This window comes from Pan paniscus, chromosome 2 (assembly GCF_029289425.2).
Source record: "Pan paniscus chromosome 2, NHGRI_mPanPan1-v2.0_pri, whole genome shotgun sequence".
NCBI classification, from domain to species: Eukaryota; Metazoa; Chordata; class Mammalia; order Primates; family Hominidae; genus Pan; species Pan paniscus.
Genome location: NC_085926.1, coordinates 148,813,253 through 148,833,686, shown reverse-complemented (window position 1 = coordinate 148,833,686; position 20,434 = coordinate 148,813,253). Strand labels below are relative to the sequence as shown.

Below are 20,434 nucleotides of genomic sequence, written 5' to 3'. Positions count from 1 at the left end.
TGTAAAGGTGGCCACCTGTAATAGAGGTGCGGGCAGGAGAAGGCAGAATAGGGAAAAGGGGGTGAAAAAACTTCCCTCAAGATTTATAATACAGTGGAAGAGAGAGAGAGAGAGAAAGAGAAAGAGAGAGAGAGAACTTAAGGAGGTAGAGGAAGAGAGAGAACCAAAAAAGAGGGAGCTGAGTATAGAAGCAATTAGATTCATAGTTTTTAGTTGCGGCAGTGATATTTGAGTGGGGGCCTTTTATATATTCCATTCTAGATGTTTCCCAGTTGATGGGAGAGAGTCTTACCTAGATCTGCATGTAAAAGGGAGTAGGCCAGCTGGCAGACTTGACATGGATCAGTGGTAGAATATCCTAGCAGTTCTGTGAATACTCTCTGAGAATGACATGAAACGTATTGGTTCAGGCCTTTTGGAGGTGATAAAAACCACCAAAATGTGGACTTATTGCAAATTGTATTTGTTACCATTTGCAATGATTATAATTATTCTCTTATATATAGGCTTTCTTACATATAGCTTCTCTTACACATAGCGTCATGAGTTATGCCTTCTCTTACACATAGTGTCTGCTATGAGTTATGCCAAGCAGGGCAAACAAAATTGCTGCCTTTCTTTAAAAAGAGGACGCTCCTAGTATGGGCCTAATTAATTATGATAATTACAGCTATGGCATGGAACATAGCACATTCATATACACAAAGACAAGAAAATAAAGAACAGTTCAAAAACAGAACAGTTACATTATATATCAGTTTCAGTATGAATAATACCCTGGACTCTGAAATATGTCTGGGGCACATTATTCTGCAATTGGTGATGAAAAAAAATCTGCATCTTATCTCTACGCCAATCCTTATGAAGGAGCTGTTTTTCAGGAGTTCAAGAAAGAGACACAGGGATGTCCAGTCATCAAAGCCGCAGAGCCTGAGGAAGAATAAAGGATTTGTGGCAGGAAAACCCAGTAATGAATATATTCTGCTAGTTTCTCAGCATAGAACTTAGAAAAGAGGCCACAGAAGGAAAAGAGAAGTAATGTTAGACAGCTGATGTTGGCAATGGGCAAAGAATTTCATTCTCATATGCAGGGCAGTGGCTAAAGGGGCAGTGTTGTGAGGAATCACATTCCAGGTCATTCATGTCCAGGGTGTGGTAGGAGGACTGTGTTTCATTTATTTTGTACATGGCCCAGCTATGACCTTGTGCAAGGAAATGCTTAATCATTTTCTATCACAGTTGCAAAGAGATTCTTATCCTACTCAGAATGTACGTCTTCTCTTCTGTTTCATTTACAGTCACAACCCAAGTCCTTGCTTTGACCTCCAAAGCACCACTTGATGTATCCACTTCAGAAACACACACAGACAGCTTACCTCTTTCTATCCCTTACCTTCCTCCCCTCTTCACTCAAACCACCTACTTCCTTTGCATTCACTCTTCCTTCAGCCTGAAATAATCTTCCTCCAAATATCTACCTTCTCACTCCCTCACATCTCTCAAGATACACTTAAATGTTATATTCCCTATGAGGCCTCCCCTGGCCATCCCTCCCCAGCCTTCCTATCCCCCCTCTCTGCTTTATTTTATTCTCCTTAATATATATCACACTCTGATAAACCATTGAATGTACTTATCAAGTTATTGCCTCTCTCTCCCTTTCCATTGTCTCCATCACTGAGAGCTCTGTGAAGAAAGGGATTTGTACCTGTTTCATTTAGTGCTGTACCCCCAGTTCCCACAACAGTGCAACAGGCACTCGATAAATAGTTGTTGAATAAGTGAATAAAACAGAAGTAGCTGCATATTTTCTGGTAACAAATGATAATCTTCTGAAAATGTCATATTTTCAGACATATTTCCGAAAATAAATTCAAATTAGATAAACATTGTATTTTTAGACCATTTCTTCTTTGCATTAATCATCCTTCTCAATAATACAACATTTGTAAAACTTAGGTTAGATATGGGCTCTTCAACTTTCCATTACAGAAGATAAAGTGAAAAGGCTAGACCCAATGGTGTTATTCCTTCATCTACATCTATCCTTTGGAAACACATGACCAAATTGCTTGCCATCACAATCTCAAAATCTACCCTTTGGTATTAACTCACTTCACTTGTCCCTCTGTCCCTTTTTAGATGGTAGCCATCGGTCTCTGGAGCAGTGTAGAGTCAGAACAACTTCTATTTGGGGAAGAAATCATTGCTGGTGACCTTACTTTCAATTACTAACTTTCTAGTGACATTTACATAATTTTAGAGAAAATTAACACCTACACTTGTAAAGTTGTGGCTTTCCCACACCTATTTATCATCTCTCAGTATTCCTTGAAAAGGAAATTATCAATTTATCATTCTATATTGGCAATGAAATGCCCCTAATATCTGTCACCTATAAGACAATTGAAGATGATGTGTTGAAAGCTTTCTGAAAATGCTGATCATTACTTTAAATGGAATTGAAATTCCAGATTATTATTTCCAAAAATATGATCTTACTGATCATAGGATAACATTTCATAACATTTCAGAGATTTCTTCCCCTTCGAGGACCCAAACCCATAGGACCTCTGGATTCCCACAGATCCTGGCAGGGAGTTCCCACTCATAAAAGCATAGGTGCCCTCAGGGTCATTCAGGGATGAAGAAGCAACCCTCATTGGCCATGTCCTACGTTCCCCATATAGTAAGGACTGGAGGAGACCAGTGCTCAATTCTGCAGTCTCAGACAGCTGTCAGAGGAGAGTCATGAATGTGCAGTGTCTAGCACATTACAAACGTTTGTTAATTGACTGATCATTCATGGTGTGACAGCCCTATAACTCAGCTATCCTATTCAGTCAGAAATTAACTCAGTAATCAAAGTCATTAAAAGGAAGAAAAAAAAAAAACCTACAGTACCAGCCAGATGGTGGGGAAATCAGACAGATGAAAGGAAAAATTGCTGTAGGTCATTGAGTAAGACACTGGGCAGCAAAACCTGGGCCTTGTGCCTGGTTATACTCCAAATTATAGCTCCAGCAAGGTCTGGCAGGATTTCCACAGTCCTGGCCTATTCTAACCTTTCTTGGGAGCAGGAGCAGTGTTGGTCAGATAGACAGACACATAAGGAATCTGTCCAACTGGCACCGTGTGAATTTGGGCTCTTGGTGTACATGGATAACTGGGAAAAAGAGGAGAGAGACATGTAGGACTGATCCTACCGTTTGTGAAGTCTTGGGCAAGAGTATGAATGAAAACCCACTTCTCTTCCCCTGCCTGGCTCCACTGCACACAGTAAAGAGCCTCAAGCATAGGTGTGTGGACATTGCACCATGTATCCAAGCTCTGACCATGCCTCTTGAAACAACTATTCCTCAGCCACCCTCTGACCATGGGAGGACTGACCCAGGAGAAATGACCACATAGGTCTTGAAAATGGGCTCAGGGCTATTTACGAAGTCAATTCCAGGGTGCCAGGAGTATGGACTAAAATGTGAGTCAGGCATGCCAGATGGGTATGTTCTATTGACTTCAAGTATTCCTCATGCTGTGGGAAGGAACCTCTCCAGAAGAGAGACAGAGCAGAACCCTCTAAATGTGGGGCACAAAGCAGGAGCCCCTCTTGCTGGATTCAAAGGGTCATACTGGAAGAGTGTAGGTTGAGTCCTATTCTCACATCACTCATATCACTTACACACTTCTTTTATAGCCTTAGCAGCCATGCCACAAAGAGAAACTCTTCATGCGTATCTTTTGGTCCATAAGTCATAAATAGTTATCCTTGATCCCATGTCTTTTTTAGAGCCATGGACAGAGAGAAGCAAAAATATCCCAAGTTCACACTGAGTTGTCTCCCTTCATATCTCTTAGCAGTCACTGAAAGGTTATGAGACTCAGGCTGGGTTTCTATCCTCTGTCCCTGAAACGACAACGTTGACCTCGTGATCAACCCTAGAATCCAGAGCAAGATCTCAGACTGTCCTCTCTACTACCAGACAGCACACTTTGTTTTGGGGGCTGTGTGCTTGAAATATTAGCTATGGCAAAAGGCTTTGAGTCTTATGACACCCCAAGTAACTTTTACTTTAGGAATTTGAAATACAGCCTTGCTGTAATGCTGTCTCCTTAACAAAGCAGTACCTTTAAAATATTTAACAACTTGAAAAGGAAACCGAGCTTGAATTTTCCTTTCAGGTGCTCAGGAAATAATGTTTCACTTCTGTCTGAAATTCACCATCTCCTCAGACAAAGAAGGCTCTTATGGTAAAAGGAATGGCATTTTCTCCACAATTTTCGAATAAAAGATAAAGAGAAAACAGCACTGCAGCCTTTTTGTTAGGATCTAACAATAAAGAAATAATATGGTTTTGCCAGGGGAGAGCTCTGGTTTTAAGCTCAGAATACAAAAATAGGCTGACAAAATTTTACAAAGGAATATTCTCAGCTACCACTCTGAGGATGGTAGAAAGTGAAATTTCAAGAAAATTATATTATTTGATTATTTGATGATGATTAAGCTGATGGGCCAGTCCTATGTGAAATTCTAAAGTAGAAGAAATGTGATGTTGCCTTTTCTGCTCACTTCTCCCCTCATTCCTACCCCCAAATCTCTGCCTCTACCCCAAACCCAGCCTGACCTTTGGGAAAGGAATGGGGGCTGTCACTTGCACCGTAGCTCCTCCTGCCTGCAGTACTCTCCCCCAACAGTCCAGCCTCCCTCTGCTCAGCTAACTTTTCCTATAGCTCCTTCTGGCTACTTCTAAGGAACCTTCCATAATGCTGCCCACCCTCTCAGTAACAGCCCCTCTACTATCCCTTGATTACATGCACTGTAATTGGTTAGTAATTGATTTTATGTCCTCTGCCAAATTATACTCCATGAGAGCAAAAATCATGAGTATTGTCTTTAATGTTTAAATCTCCACAACTATCCCCCATATAAGTCTAGAGAATAAATGAATGAGTGAATTAATGAATAGAAACTCAAGCCATTATGTTGCCACTCCTAGGATATTTGGATTAACTTTAACTGAAGAGTAAAAAGCATTTACCTGTCCTAAAGGAGACATAAAATTAGTGGGAGAGTATTTGGAGAAAAAAAAGACACTGTAATACATTCTTTTGTGTTGCCTACCCTGATGTAGTCAGGTGTCCCTGATATGGGGTGGGCTGAGGAGTTGAAATAAAATACCTAATTTGACATTGTAAGTGGAGGAGTCAGGATTTGAAACCAAATTGGTTTGACCTAAATCAAGCTATTATGATAAGGACTTGCAAGAAAAAAGGAATCCATAAAAACCATATGAATAGCTACCAATTAGTAAGCATTTATATGTGTCAATTACAACGCCAAATGCAAATCATGCTTTATTTATATTAGCCACCTTTTATAGATGAAGAAATTGAGACCTGAATATTAAAATTGCCTACTTTTACATAGTAAGTAAAGGAATCAGGGTTTGAACCCAAATTGGTTTCACCTAAGGTAGAAAACCATCCCAGCAAGTCTCCTATTAACTGGAACCCTATTGTGGTGGCCTGGGATATAACAGTAGCTGTGGAAGCACTGTAGAGTCCTGGCCATCCTATGTGCCCCTGATCTGGTCCCTCCTGCCACCTGCTTCTGCTCCCTGTGCCATCCACCCATCTGGAAGTCTCCCAGTGTCCATCTTCGGGGGAGACACTCACCAGAGTTTCCAGCTTCCAGCCAGTATGGAGTGCCCCTGTCCCACAGCAATCTCACCGAAATCACAGCTACATCTGTTAAAATTAGGCTACCAATGAGTGATAGACGAGGGGGAAAAATAATAATAGTGTACTAAACAAAACAAATGTTTATTTTTCTCACACATAAAAATCTAGAGGTTGAAGTCCAGGGCTGGTCCAGAGGCTCCAAGGATCTGGGATTTAGACTCCCTCTTTCTTGTTTTTCCACAGCATATGGCTTCCATTTCTGGGGCCACATTGGTCCAAAATGTATGCTGGGGCTCCAGCCATTGCATCCATATTTCAGCCACAGGAAGGAGGAAGTGGGGAAGAAAGGACAGGCCCCTAATACCTGTATAGTTCAAGAAGACTATCCCGCCCATACTTCCCAACCACCCTTAGTTGAACAATGCTGTCTTAATTCAAGACACTCACATGTCTAGCTAAAAATCTGAATTCTGTTACAAACAAGGAGAATAGAGATGTGCGCCACCTCAATACCTCATCCATAGCTACCTTTTCCTTTGTGCAGCTGTGGCCAAGTGAAAGCTGAAGGAGCTGTGGTAACCCTTCTGAAAGGAGGCTGGGGGCCTTTCACAAGAGGCTGCATGATTGGCATTTATCCTGCATGGCCTGTGAAGTACAGAGAAATATTTTCTCTTGAAGCCACATCATAGCAGTGGCTGCTTTGTAGCCTGATTCCACCATTATGCCTTTAAAGTGCCTAGCAATTCAGCCTTCACATCATGCAAAGAGGAATATCTCCCAGTCTTTGTAAGATCAGCTTAATTCTAACCACCTCCTTACCCCCCACTGCACTCCTACACACACACACAAATCTTCTTCACTCAGAGCAGAACCATAACCCAAGCCCTACCACCTAGAGACTGAAGAATCAGGCTCATGATTACAAATATGCAATAATTTTTTGTGTGGATAATGTAAATGGGGATGATGGTAAGAGAATTCCTTGGTTTACACATTGACCCTCTTCTCTGTCCCTTACAATCAGGAAATATTTGTCCCAACACCTTGTTTCTTCTGTTGCAGGCTCCTGTGGCTGTCTTGTCATGATATTGTTTGCCTCTGAAGTGAAAATCCACCACCTCTCAGAAAAAATTGCAAATTATAAAGAAGGGACTTATGTCTACAAAACGCAAAGTGAAAAATATACCACCTCATTCTGGGTCGTTTTCTTTTGCTTTTTTGTTCATTTTGTGAATGGGCTCCTAATACGACTTGCTGGATTTCAGTTCCCTTTTGCAAAATCTAAAGACGCAGAAACAACTAATGTAGCTGCAGATCTAATGTACTGAAAGGCAAACCTTTCTATAATTTTACAAGGGAGTAGACTTGCTTTGGTCACTTTTAGATGTGGTTAATTTTGCATATCCTTTTAGTCTGCATATATTAAAGCATCAGGACCCTTCGTGACAATGTTTACAAATTACGTACTAAGGATACAGGCTGGAAAGTAAGGGAAGCAGAAGGAAGGCTTTGAAAAGTTGTTTTATCTGGTGGGAAATTGCTTGACCCAGGTAGTTAAAGGCAGTTGACTAGAATCGACAAATTGTTACTCCATATATATATGCGTGTGTGTGTGTGTGTGTGTAAGATGTCTTTCTATCAAAAAGATATCAAAGGCACATGGAATATATTTTAATAAAAACAAATAATATTTCTAATATATCCACACATTTGTTGCCAGATTTCAGAAAACTGAGCTGCAATCGCTTTCCTAAAACAGTAGTGTATTAAATGAACATCTATAAAATGTATCAACACACATTTTAAAAAATTTGTTTAAAGTATACTCTTAGGCCAGGCGTGGTGACTCACACCTGTAATTCCAGCACTTTGGGAGGCCAAGGTGGGAAGATCATTTGAGTTCAGGAGTTCGAGTTACAGCCTGGGCAATAAAGTGAGACCCTGTCACTAACAAAATTAAAAAATAAAATAAATATAAAATATAGGCTTTAAAAAAGCATAGTCTTATTAACCATGTCTGTTGGTCAAAATTTGCAAACTCTAAAAGAAGAAAAGAAGAAAAAACCAAGCTTAGGGTATTTTTCCTCCTGTGCCTGAGTCCCAATTACATTCACGACAGTACTTTCAATGAACATAATTGTTAGGACCACTGAGGAATCATGAAAAATGATCTCTGCTTAGTACATTTGATGCAAAATGACTTATTAGGGGCTGTTTTTCTAGCTATAGTGTCTCGAGTACTAATATGCAATTATGAAAATTATATTAAATCTGGGATTATGACGGTATCACTGTGTCATCTTGGTCTTGGTCTGGCTGTCACCAAGCATGACCCAGGTCAACTTTTTTTTCCCCTGAATTACCCATCAAATTGATCTGCAGCTGACTAAAGGCCACAGCTGAGCCTGGAACTGACCCTTCCTTCATCCTCAACCTGCTGTCCTCCAGAAAGCACCAAGGAAAAAGCAGAGAATGACAGCGAACAGATCACTAGGCCTCTGACCACAGGTGCTGAGTACTCAGCAGCCCTCATATAATAGGTTTGAAAGTACTCCTTAAAATAAAACACTGTTTCCCTTTGGAACTATTTACAAGGATGAAACAACCGTATACCTGTGAAATAACTTGCTCTGGTGTCAATTCGCTATTCGCCAGCAGACATCAGAACACACCGAGTTTCCAGATGCTGGTTTTTCCCCTTAAATCAGGAAATACACCTGGACAATTTCTAGAAGACTACAATTCAGTCTAGCCACAAAGGGGATTTTTTTTTTGGTAACAGGCTAGAGCCCAGTTCTGTAAGTCTTTAGCTGAAATGGTCCAGTACAAAAGCACTGGAAATGAGTGGGCTAGGAGGACAAGGACCGTCTCCTGCGTGAGGAGTTGGTTGGAGGTCCCCAAGGCCAGGTACCCCCTGCACTCTTATTGGATTCCTCTCTGTCTTCTTGGAGTTTTGAAAAACTCCTTCGAACACCAGGCTTTTTTCTTTAGAAAACAAGTCTCCAATTGTTCTCTGTTCCGTAGAAAGAGAAGGAAAACCTGGAGCAGCTGCTGAAAAATCTAATGAGGAACTAAGAGGCAAACCCACCATGTTCCCTGGCTGGAAAGGAGAAGCAGGGCTGTGACAGACACTCAAAAGGTCCCTGCAGAGCACACCGCACACAAAATAAAGCAGGAAACAACCCGGCACCAGCAGCGCACCGGTCTCCCTCTCTTCTCGCAGATGAAACGCATAGTCCCCAGGCCTATGGGGAGCCCTTAGAAGAAGGGTCTGGCCAGGACGCTCATAGGCGGCTCCCACTCGGTGGGAATCAAAGGCCCCGGGAATGACATTCGTTTTGCTGGGACCCGCCCTCCTTCCCCAGGTGGTAGCTAGCCTTCTCACAAGGTCGCGGGGCCCCCTGCTGGCCCTGGGGAGGCGAACACCATGCCAGGTGGGGAGCCTGTTTAATTGTCTCAGACACCTTCATGTCATCAGTGAGAACATCAGTGCTGATGATGCTGCCAGAAAGAATGGCAAGAAGAATGTATGAACATCATCCTAGGTTTGTCCAGGTGGACCCAGCCAAGGCAAGACGTGTTCACCGGAAGAGGAGCAAGCTTCAGAATGAAGCGAAAACAGATGCAGATGGTGCATTAGAATGAAGAGGAGGGGCACTCCTTATATCTGGGCGTCTTACAGTTTGCAGCGGTCTTTTGCTCTTGTGGTCCCATCTGTTCCTCCAGGGAAGCTGCTTCCATGTCACATTCCAGGTATTCAGGGCCCCTCAATGAGGCCAGAGTATCATACATGTACACAATCAAGGCAAGGGACAGTGCTATTATTCTCCTCTCCCTCTTGCCCCTTTACCTGGCAAGAGGCTAGGAGAGGGAGACCACCACCCCTTCTTAACCCTGGTGGAGACAGAGGGTGCACTCTGGCAGCGGTAGGGTGCACCAGCTCCAAGGTAAGCGTGGCTTGCTGCTAGAATGGATATTTGTCCCAATCATTTACCTAGAGAAACCTGAATGAGAACAGAGGCATAGACTCCAGAGGGTGGAAAGTGGGGTGGGGGTGGGGGGAGGATTAACTTCCCTCTCGATTTTCCTCACCCTCTCCCCTTCCAATAAGATCCAGTGTAGTTAAAACAGTGCATCTGTTATAATAGAAATGCTGCTTCAAGACCAGGCCAAAGCCCGGCCGTGTTTCTCTAACGGCCTTTCTGCCCCTCATCCCTTCTATTTACATATCCTGGTGCCTGTACTAGTTCAGTGCTCAGTATCTGCTCTAGAGACATGCCCATTTTCAAGCCCCATCAACGTGGCAGTTGGTTCCGGCTCAGGGCTGATGGGTCACCACCATCAGTGACAAGGGACACAGCAATGCTGGTCAATTTAAAGGGCAGACAGAAAGACTGGGCGGGACTGGGGTTTCTGCTTGTGGGCCAAAATCCCCCCTTGGAAAAAGCCCTCTTGCTCCTGTAAATACTGATGTAAACCAAATTAAATTATATTTTGATTTACAGACTTAGTGATAAATTCCCACCAAGGCAACCAGACACATCCATGGGTGTCACAGCTCAGAGCTGGGATTTACTAGCTTATCTGGAAAGTCCAAAGACCCAAGTCAGAAATCTCCAGACTCTCCCCTGCCAGTCCTACTGGACAGTATCAGGCAATAGTTATAGAGACCCCAGGGTGGAAGTGAGGTGAGGGTGAGCTATGGTGCAGTTAAAAGGCAAGTGTCTTAAGAGATTGTTTCTTTGCTTGAATCTTGGTCTGAGGGATTTTGACCCACTCTGAAAGCAGTAGACAGAATGAGTTACAAGTTGGTGCGCCCCTCATTCAGCAAAAGTCCACTTTTCCCTCCGTGAGCCACGAACCCGATTGAAGAGAAGAGTAAGAGACTTGGGAATTCCTGCTAGCAGTGTTCTCTCTCTCTCTCCTCTGGTATAGTTTGTCAGTGGGTTCGCAGAGGAGGAGGCTTGGGCCCCTCAAGTAATTTAAGCCAGTGCCCTACCAGAAACATGCAATTTCAGGGCACAACATCTGCCACCCTGTTGTTGCACTCTCCTCAGGTTCCAATTTATCATGAACTTTGCCTGTGCAAAAAAGTGTAGCATAGCTAATCCAGAGGTGTGGATTCCAGGATGCCATGGCTGTCTGATTTGCACTTAAATTTCCCATCTTTCTATTTAGCCAAGTGTAATGAATAGTGTGCCTTAATATAGGGAAGGACGGTGTCTGCTGCACATCCCAGGCCAGAAGCTCCAAGAGAATCAGCTGTATAGACTTTCATTTGCTGCCATATAGCTGCCCCCTTTGCCCTGCTCCTCTGCAGTCACCCTTTCACCCATGGAAATTCTATGTGCTCTTCACCAGTTTCCTCTTCTCTGGAGCACAGTTAAACAGCTAAAGTACATTTCCCAGTCTCCTTTGGAGTTGGGGCCATATGAGTGTGGCTGTACCAATGACATGTTGGTTGAAGTGACCTGTGCCATTTTCAGGCCTGGCCCTGAAAAACATCCCATGCAATCCTCCAGCTCTCTCTTCTTCTGGTGCTGCATGCAGCCTTGGAATCTGTGAGATCCAGATGGAAGGCTGCAAAACTGGAGCGGGCCTCCTGCCCTGCACTAGAGTACAAGAGTAGTAAATAAACTTTCTCTGTAAAGCCACTGATTTTTGGTGATTGTGACTGTAGCTTAGCCTAATTTAGCCTAGCCTAGCAAACAGGACCCCATTCTCCAAGAAAGCTCTTCTGCTGTCTGCCAGGGAGATGCTTCTCTAGGGCTCCCAAGGCACAGTCTATGCCAGTGCACCTTGCACTGTCTCCACTTGCTCCTCTCTGTGCCTCTGTCCTTTGTGGCCCTCTGGTCACATTACCCACCACCCACTGAAATGAAGACCGGAGAGTGAATTGTCTACATCAATAACTAAAGAGTAAATAAACACTTTTGCTTATGCTGCTGTCCTTCAAGATTCTTTCCAAATATGGGTTAATAAATCCTTTTTCATTATTCAAAAAGGATCTATCTTGCATCTCCTACAGATGTAGCTGTGTGTAAGGCACCAAATATTGGGATGGCTAATGTAAAAAGGGTAAGAATACATTTTTTTCTTGATTTTTGGCTGAGAGCAGAGAATAATATCTTCTAAAACTTTCTATCTTTAGTTTCTGTTTAAAACTTCAGTATAGTATTAAGAAAAGGCTTTTTAAGTTTACCCATAACAGGAAAATCTGATGAAATTTTGTAACAAAGGAAATCATTAAAAAAATAAAAATTATCCTAGAGTTTCAATTTTCACAAAATGCTATAAGAACTCTGTTACTTAATTAAATAATACTGAAAAAAAACTTAAAAAGAATGTATCAAGAAGAGCGACTGGGAGATAGGAGGGAGGCTTCCATCACCATCCAGATCTGGGAGGGTTCCCTCTAGGAGGCGTGGCTGCTCCCTCCTCCCTAAGGGGCGGGGCATTCAGATGAGGAATTTTCCGCAGTCCTGCGTCAGACTACATGTTGAGGTCCAGAGAAATGCTTTTCCTGCTGGTAGGTGGCGAAGAGACCTGCTCCATGCTATCAACTTGGTCCTCTCCTGGGCAGAAATGAGAAGGCATTGGGCGCTGACTCAGTTTCCCCAACGTCCTCTAGTGCTGGAAAACGATGGTACTTGTTCTAGCAGAGATTCTAGATTTATTCTACGAGTACCTCCTCTTAAATTTCTGCCCATCTCCAGCCCTTGGTATTTTCTAGCTTATCCTGCAAGAATGTCACTATTTTAAACCTAAGCTAGTGACTATTGAACTTAAAAATCACTTTTGTTCCCTGGATCCAGAGTCACCCACTTCTCCCCAAAGCTGATGAGCAGTTACCTGGACTAAGCAGAGGTTTCTGGAGTATAAGGGAAGCAAAACAAGCACAGGGGAGCACGAGAGCATATCCAAAAGAACCAGTGAAATATCCTTTCACCGCACACAGTAACTCTCAACTGGAAACTCCTTCTGATTTTTTCTAAGCATTTAACAAACTTCATAGATGCCCTCCACCCCATACAATATGCTTATGTCCTTTGAAAAATACGTAAATATAAAAAAATACAAAATGCATGCATGCCCTGTCAATTACCTCTCTGTCCTTTACCACAAAGGAAAGGCTTCCTATTTTACTTAATGTTTCGGTCAGGAAGCATTTAACATGAGAAAAAAAATCTACCTCAACCATCCTAAACAAAGAGAGAGAGAATGAGAATTAGAGATCCAATGCAAAGATACAGCAGCATCTCCCGTGGCACTAGGATACTAGGGCAGTAAGCACATTCAGACCTCACGAAGGGGTGGATCCAGGAGTTGGAAAGTCAGTAGAAACAAACTTCCCTTCCCTCCCATTCCTCGCTTCACCATTGTGTTGGCATGGCATGCATGCAGGTGTGAATGTATGAGTGTGTGTGTGTGTCTGTGTGTGTGTGTGTGTCTGGCTGGCATGCATGCGGGTGTGAATGTATGAGTGTGTGTGTGTGTGTGTGTCTAAGACCACATAGTTCTGGCCCCTGTTTTACTTTGTGCCTCTGAACAATTCACTTCTCTCTCTGCCTACCAGATTTCTGTGCGTTTTCAAAGCATGAGAGGAAAAAACTCTCTTCAGCTTGAGGCCTACATTAATGCCCTAGATTCAGCACCAGCTTCCAATCCTTCAATCTCTGTTGCCCATTTCCAAATTCCAGGTAGGGAAGGAGAATCAGAATGGTCCTGCCCAGTTCTGAATCAGTTCTCCTTGATCAGGTGCCCACCCTTGCTCCACACAACTGAAGTGAGGGAGGGATGAGTCATGGCTGCAGGGCCTGGGTGCACAGTACGTGTGTGCGTGCACATGCAGGTGTGTGTGTGTGTGTGTGTGCACGTGTGTGCCTGTGTGCCTGTGTGTGTGTTAGGGGGGTCTCCCAGAAGAGGATGTGAGCTTGGCAGATACCCCAAAACTGTCCATCATGATTGGTAAAATAAAAATGTGATTCTGCATCCTATACATTAACATTTATAGGAGTCTTTACATACAGTTTTATGCCTTATAATGACTGACCAAATTGTCTTCCCAATTTCTAACCCATTTTATTGTTTTATAAAATCAGAGAAAGACATTGAGATTTTTCCATAGGGTTTAAATTTTTTCTGTGTATCTCATTCTTCAACATATCAGTTGAGTGACTGATACTTCCTTAATTTAAAACAAAAACACTCTAGATGGTTTCTAGTGAGTAGGCAAAGCAGTTTTATTAATATTTCTAGATGTCTCTTCTATTCTAACATGGGTTTTCATTCTTTCCCTGGTCTTCCCTCACCCACATTATAGCAGACCTATGGCCAAACCCACACATACATAAGGAACAGGGCAAACCAACTGGGCTGAGCTGAGATTATTCTGATCAAATTTACAAACTCACATTTCTCTGTAAGACACAGACATCAAGCCACCTTCTCCCCTCTTGCCTTACCCCCAGCTGTTCTGTGAATCACAATACATTCTTTTGCTCAGGAGACATGTGCAATGTCTTTGCCACACAAATGTGGAGACTCACTTATATCATGGCATACTTGTCCCTCATTATTTTCTGGAGACTCAATATCAATTCAGAAAGATTCAATTGCTGAACTCAAAGTGACACCTCTTCCAGCCTCATGAGTGGCATTTTGCTCATGATGTAGTCCTGCAGCACCGCCACAGAGTATCCTGATTCTGAAGGATTCTTAGAAACATTTCCTTCCGGTCTCAGTATCAGGATTAGCTGTTCTGCCAAAGAAGGGTTTTGTTTTTGTTGTTACATGTTTGTCCTAATGGATCATATCATCACTCACTGTGGATTAGTCACTGCAAAGCCTGAGGTGACTTCTGTGGCTCACCCATGGCAGTATCTAGAATTTCATGGGTGTCTTTTGTGTACTGGGAACTAGATTTATTCCTGGCTCAGGTGGGTTCTGATGCTTTTTATTCCATTTTTTTCTTACTCATCTATCTTTTCAACTCCTAATTTATAATCTTTCCAAGAATCACATACACCTTTGTAAGCTGCTTTAAGTTTTTTAGAGCAAGGGATACAAATTTTACAAATCCAGATCTTCCCATCATACAATACTAAAGTTACATGAGAATAAGAAAAAATGTAAGTAAATTATAACCCAATTCTCAAAATGCTTTTACGTCACATAAATTGTTTTGTCCACTGCTAAATCTTCTTCCCTAGAACAATGCCTAACATGTGCTGAGCACTTACTAACTTGAATGACTATGGGCCAATTTCAATCCTCCTTTCTGTTGCAGAGATCTGTTTCCAACCTCAGCTGAGGTTCCCCTACACAATCAGCTTCCTGCCATTGCCATTTTCCTTAATTTCCATCTAACTCTAAATCTGATGAAGCTTTCACACCTTCATTTTGAAGGAGGTGACTATTTTGACTCATAAGATCTACTGTCCTGCAATATCTTCCTGATCCTTTGCCAGTAACTGCCCAGAGCACTCGAGAGAAGATGCTGATGCTTGTTCTAATGAATGAATCAAATGACTCATAAGATATTGATTAAGCTTCAACCATGTGTCCTGCATGAAAGAAAAATACAGGGCATAGCCCCTGCTCTTAGAACTCAAATCACTTTCCAAAAATCACAGAAACTATACTGCTACTAAAGTACAGACTGTTTTCTCAGTAAGTAAATTCAAGTTAAACCAGCTTGATGAAATGGAAAGGGCACTAGGTTTAAGCCCAAACTCTTCCTCTCACCAGTTCTGTGAGTCTGGGGTGTCACCTAACTTTTCCTGAACTTTGTTTACCTATGAGAAACTAATCTAAATGTCTCCAAACTGCCCCCATATATGCACACAAATAACCATCACACTAGCCTTAATTTCCAATTTTGGTGGCTCTTACAAGCTCCTCCAAGTAGAGAACCAAGGCATTGCTCCCCAGCCCTGCCCACTCCCCATGTGCCTCCCCTTCCATTCTGGGAGTTTCTAAATCCTCCTGTGTACCCAGGAACAAGTCTGTCATCCCAGTTTCCACACCAAGGCAGCTCACAGCTGACCTGCTCCTGAGGCTTCTGTGAGAAGACTGCTTGGCTGAAGCAAAGGATTTGTTCACTGAGGGATGCTCTGCAACCCAGGGTTCTAGAATGCACTGCGGCCTGGGGTAGAGTGGGGTCAGGGTAGAGAACAGCTCCTCCCACTGCTGTGGCACTCCCCGTCTTCTGTGCCCCTAACCACCTTGCTTCTGCCTGAGATGCCACATGTCTGCTTGCATTCTCTCTCATCACAGGTCCCTCTTTTCTCCTCTCCAGGTACCTAGCTACATTTCCTTCTATAACCAAAAAGGAGAAGCCTCATGCCCATCAGCTCTCATTAATGTCTTATCAATGCATCCAGAAGGGTCCCCAGCCCACATTGTGTGGAGTCAGGATTCAATACACAGTTGGATTATCCACTACGTGAAAGAGGATCCACCTAAAAGATCTCTACAGGGCCAACGATTCCAAGGAATCCTGTACTTCCTTGGGAGCACTGAACCACCAGATGGTGCAGCGCATCGTAGGAGCATTTATTTCCGCTGTGCTGTGGTGAGCAGAAGGGTCCAGGGCTCACCATAACCAGTTGGGCATTTGCAACTCCATTTTGTACATTGTTCCACCATGCAGACCAAGGAGACAAGAAGATGAGCAGTCAGTATTTTAAGCCTCACTACGCCCTACTCATTGTCAAGCTTTCTTTCTCCCTTTCCTCTTCTTTTATATTAGCATGACTTCCCTTTTTTTCTTTAAGCAGTAAAAGGTTTATATCATATTTTTAAAATGGCTTGCTTGAGAAATTGGAAGTTTCTCTGTAGGGCACCTTGAGGGCTTTCCAAATCTGCTCCCTGCTCAGAAGTTCAAAGCTATATCTTCAGTACCTCATGAGTTGCAAATACTCTGGATTCTAAGTCAAATTAATCACTGTCTTCAGCTGAAGTATCATCCTGACACCTAGGGAGGACTGTGTTGATTTAGCAAGCTGATAGAGCAGAGGAAGGCACAGGCAATGCTGATTTAAATCTATCCAACCATGGAGAGGTGCTCGGTGTTCTGACGGAGGCTAACTCTGCAGCAGCAGCACAGAGGATGCAAGCACAGATCCTGGTAAGGGGGGCCTTCTGCATGTCGGAGTTTATCCAGCAGATCACTGAAGGGAAATGACATAGTCCGATTTGCATTGCAGAACAACATGCTGGGGCCTGTCGACGAGGGACAGGAACAGAACCTAGTCAACCAATGAGAACATTTTACAGAAAGTCACCCAAAAGATTATGAGAGTCAGACTCAGACAGTAGATGGATGCAGAAATGTGTATCATGCAAACGTGTAGTCGAGATTTGATGATGGACCAAATGTAAAGAGTGAGGAAGAGACTCTCTATTTGAAGTCAAGCTCTGTTCTGAATTGAAGTCTCTCCTACTGCAGTAGCTCAAATATTAAGTTGATGAAAAAGTAATTGTGTTTTTTGCCATTACATTTAATGCCAAAATCCGCAATTACTTTTGCAGCAACCTAATATAATCTGTCTTGCTGTTTTTAATGAGTGTTCAATGAAAAAAAAATTTCTATTATGCACAGACAAGCCACCCAAATGTTACAAGTGGATGAGGGGTGAGAATACCGAAGGTAGAAGTGAAGCCTCAAAAGTGGGACCCAAAGTTCAGTGAGGCAATCGGAGATTTCATGTAAGAGTTCAAAATGCTTGGGTGGTGCCTCAAAGGGCTAGAAGCAATAGCCAGTTGAATGAGGTAGAGTAGGGTCAAGGAGCCAGGTCTTCTGCCTTCAAACCCAGTGTAGCTAAGCTTGCTTGATACTGCATTGTGATGTGGCTACTTACATTTGTGAGGATGCCCCTATGTGGACAAGCACACAAGCAAACTAAGTAGCCCCCTGCATCACACGATGTTAAGCAGAGGTGTGAGGGGTTGAAAGCTCTTCACTTTCTTCAGAAAATCCACTTCCTCCTCTCTTTCCCAATGTATACAATTTCTTTATCAGGGAAAATATATTTTATTATGTAATGGAATTAAGGCTACACAGTCACTCTAGGAGAGGTAGAGATCTACAAATTCTCATTTTTTTTTTTACAGTGTCAATGACTGCTGTTGGAATCTTTTTGAATGACTAATTTTGATTGGAGAAAGAGAATGGAAATGAGGAAGAAACCACAATTTACCTTTCACCCTGAGCGGGTGAAAAGGGCACAGATTTATAAGACTAAAGCACCAAATATTAAACTTTGTCAATTTTGCCAATAATAAAATTGCTTACTTAAGGCTCTTGTAAGAAAGAGAAATTACTCTTAACAAATTTAAGCAAAGAAATGAATGTACTGAAGGAATAAGGTATTTCTCAGAGTAGGAGGACTTTTGACCTCCAGGAGTCGGGAAGGAAGACTCTAATACCCCAGGTATGTCGGTGGTCTCTCTACAGACCTCAGCCACTAGTAGGACTCTGTCATCGTTATATGACCCTTGAGTCAAAATGCTATATCCCCAAAAGAAATAATCAAGCTTGTTAGGGATAAGATTCCATGCCTGAACCAATGAGCTGTGGTCAAGGTTGGGGTCCTGTGCAGATTCCTGGGGCTCCCTCTGTGAGAAAGGAGCTGGTCAGATTGGGGAAAAGTACACAGCACGCTGGAGCACCCTCCCTGCCCTACTTCTCAGCCATGTGGCTCTTCACCCTTTGAAACCCCAAGTCTCCATGACTCTCTTTGAATCCTCACAATGATCACATAAGGTAGGCTAAGCAGGGACTCTGCTTTGATGCAATGATGCCTTCTTTAGAGGGAGGAAGATGAGGCTTACAAAGGTTAGTCAACTTACCCAAGGTCACAGGTAGACTAAATAAGGGAGGCAGGACTTATCCACATCTCCTGGGCTGCAAAACCAGTTATGTGAATGTGGATATGGGGGACAAGTGACTGAACCAGTAGAAATACATGAGCAATAGGTGAGGGGGCGTCCATATCAGAACCACCAGGACTGAATGAATATGCTTACTTGGGCCCCCCAACCAAGCTGTTGACAAGAAGGCAGGGAGAAGGGGAGGAAGGACAAGAATACAGATGGAAGAAAGGGAAAGGCAAGAAATAGGCTCAGATCAAGAGGAAGGTTTCTCGAGTGCGCACGTAAGCACATCTGTCAGGCATCCAAGGCAGAGGCTATTCATGGCCCCCCACCAGTTATCTTCCCTTTCCTATGCAGTAATAGTATTCTCAGTAGAATGGATGGCTGTCCAACCTAAGGCTACATTTCCAACCTCCCTTGCAACCAGAAGCCACATGATTCTGGCCTAAGGGATATGAGCAAAAGTAACATGTACGAATTCGGTGTCACGCCCTTACAGGTCACGTCTTTTCTCCCTTTCCCCTTTCTACATTCTGGAATGCAGAGTTAATGGCAGGAAACAAAGCAGCCACATTGGACCATGAGATGCAAGCCAAGTATGAGGATGGCAGGGCCACAGAATGTAAGGAGCCTGGATGCCTCATAATTGAGAAACCATCACAGCAATCCTGTCAACCCAGACTTACTTTCAAGTCTAAGAAATAATTTCATAGCAGTCATAGTAAAGAAATAACAAAATGCCATATATCATGCATGGTGTCATAGTAAACACCCCATAATTGCTAAATGCTTTCATGATTAATATACTGGCTAAAAATACAAAATAAAAAGTAGGTATAATTGGCCGAGCATGTTGGCTAACACCTGTAATCCCAGCACTTTGGGAGGCCAAGGCGGGCGAATCACGAGGTCAAGAGATAGAGACCATCCTGGCCAACACGGTGAAACCCCATCTCTACTAAAAATACAAACATTAGCCGGGCATGGTGGCATGCACCGGTAGTCCCAGCTACTCAGGAGGCTGAGGCAGGAGAATCACTTAAACCCAGGAGGTGGACGTTGCAGTGAGCCAAGATCGCACCACTGCACTCCAGCCTGGGCGACAGAGTGAGACTCCATCTCAAAAAAAAAAAAAAGTAGATATAATTGATTAGGGAATAAGAATTTATCTTCTCTTTATTTATATATGTAAAAATTATAAATGACTATATATCGATAATAAAATTAATAATGTGTATTCAATCAATTAAAATTTTTAAATGCTTGAAACTTTTGACACAACTGTTCTTCTTCAGGAAATTTTTTCTTATAGGGAAACTTGTTCCCAGGTATTTTATAAACCCAGCTATGATGACTGTAATGATACATTTTTGGCACTCATGTGAGCTTTTTCATGGACTAAATTTCTTTAAAGTATAAATTTTTAATCATTGGTTATGAACATTAAATATTTTAAACTTTTTGTTATGGAAAATTTCAAATATATACACGATTATTGAAAGTAGTATAATGAATCTTAGGTACCCATTACATGTATTCAACTACCAACTCCTGGACAATTTTTCCAACCCTCCCCACCTGGATTATCATGAGGCAAATCTCAGACATCATATCATTTCATCCATAAAATCGCAGTATGTCTCCCAGGACTGTCTTTTGAAAACAAGATCACAAAACCATTATCACACCTAAAAAATAAATAAATAATTCTTTATTATCAAAATGTAGTGTTTAAGCTTCCCCAGTTATCTCATAATTTTTTTGGCAGGATCCAAATAAATTCCATACATTGCAATCAATTGATATGTCTTTTTTGGTGTATAAGTTACCAGGACTTTTGTTGGAAAGATAAATATGCTTCTAGCTTGTTTAGGTC

The 20,434-nt window shown here is 42.5% G+C and overlaps 1 protein-coding gene across 2 annotated transcripts in view; it reads left to right on the top strand.

Moving 5' to 3' along the window:
* The window catches only part of CLRN1 (clarin 1), a 46,916-nt gene extending 38,549 nt beyond the window's left edge, over positions 1-8,367 (top strand). For both annotated transcript variants that reach the window (XM_008951869.5, XM_008951870.4), the window contains one exon: positions 6,742-8,367. In XM_008951869.5, the coding sequence (XP_008950117.1) occupies positions 6,742-7,007 (266 nt within the window). In that variant the 3' untranslated portion in view covers positions 7,008-8,367. The remainder of the gene's footprint in view (positions 1-6,741) is intronic.
* Positions 8,368-20,434: the final 12,067 nt, after the last annotated feature.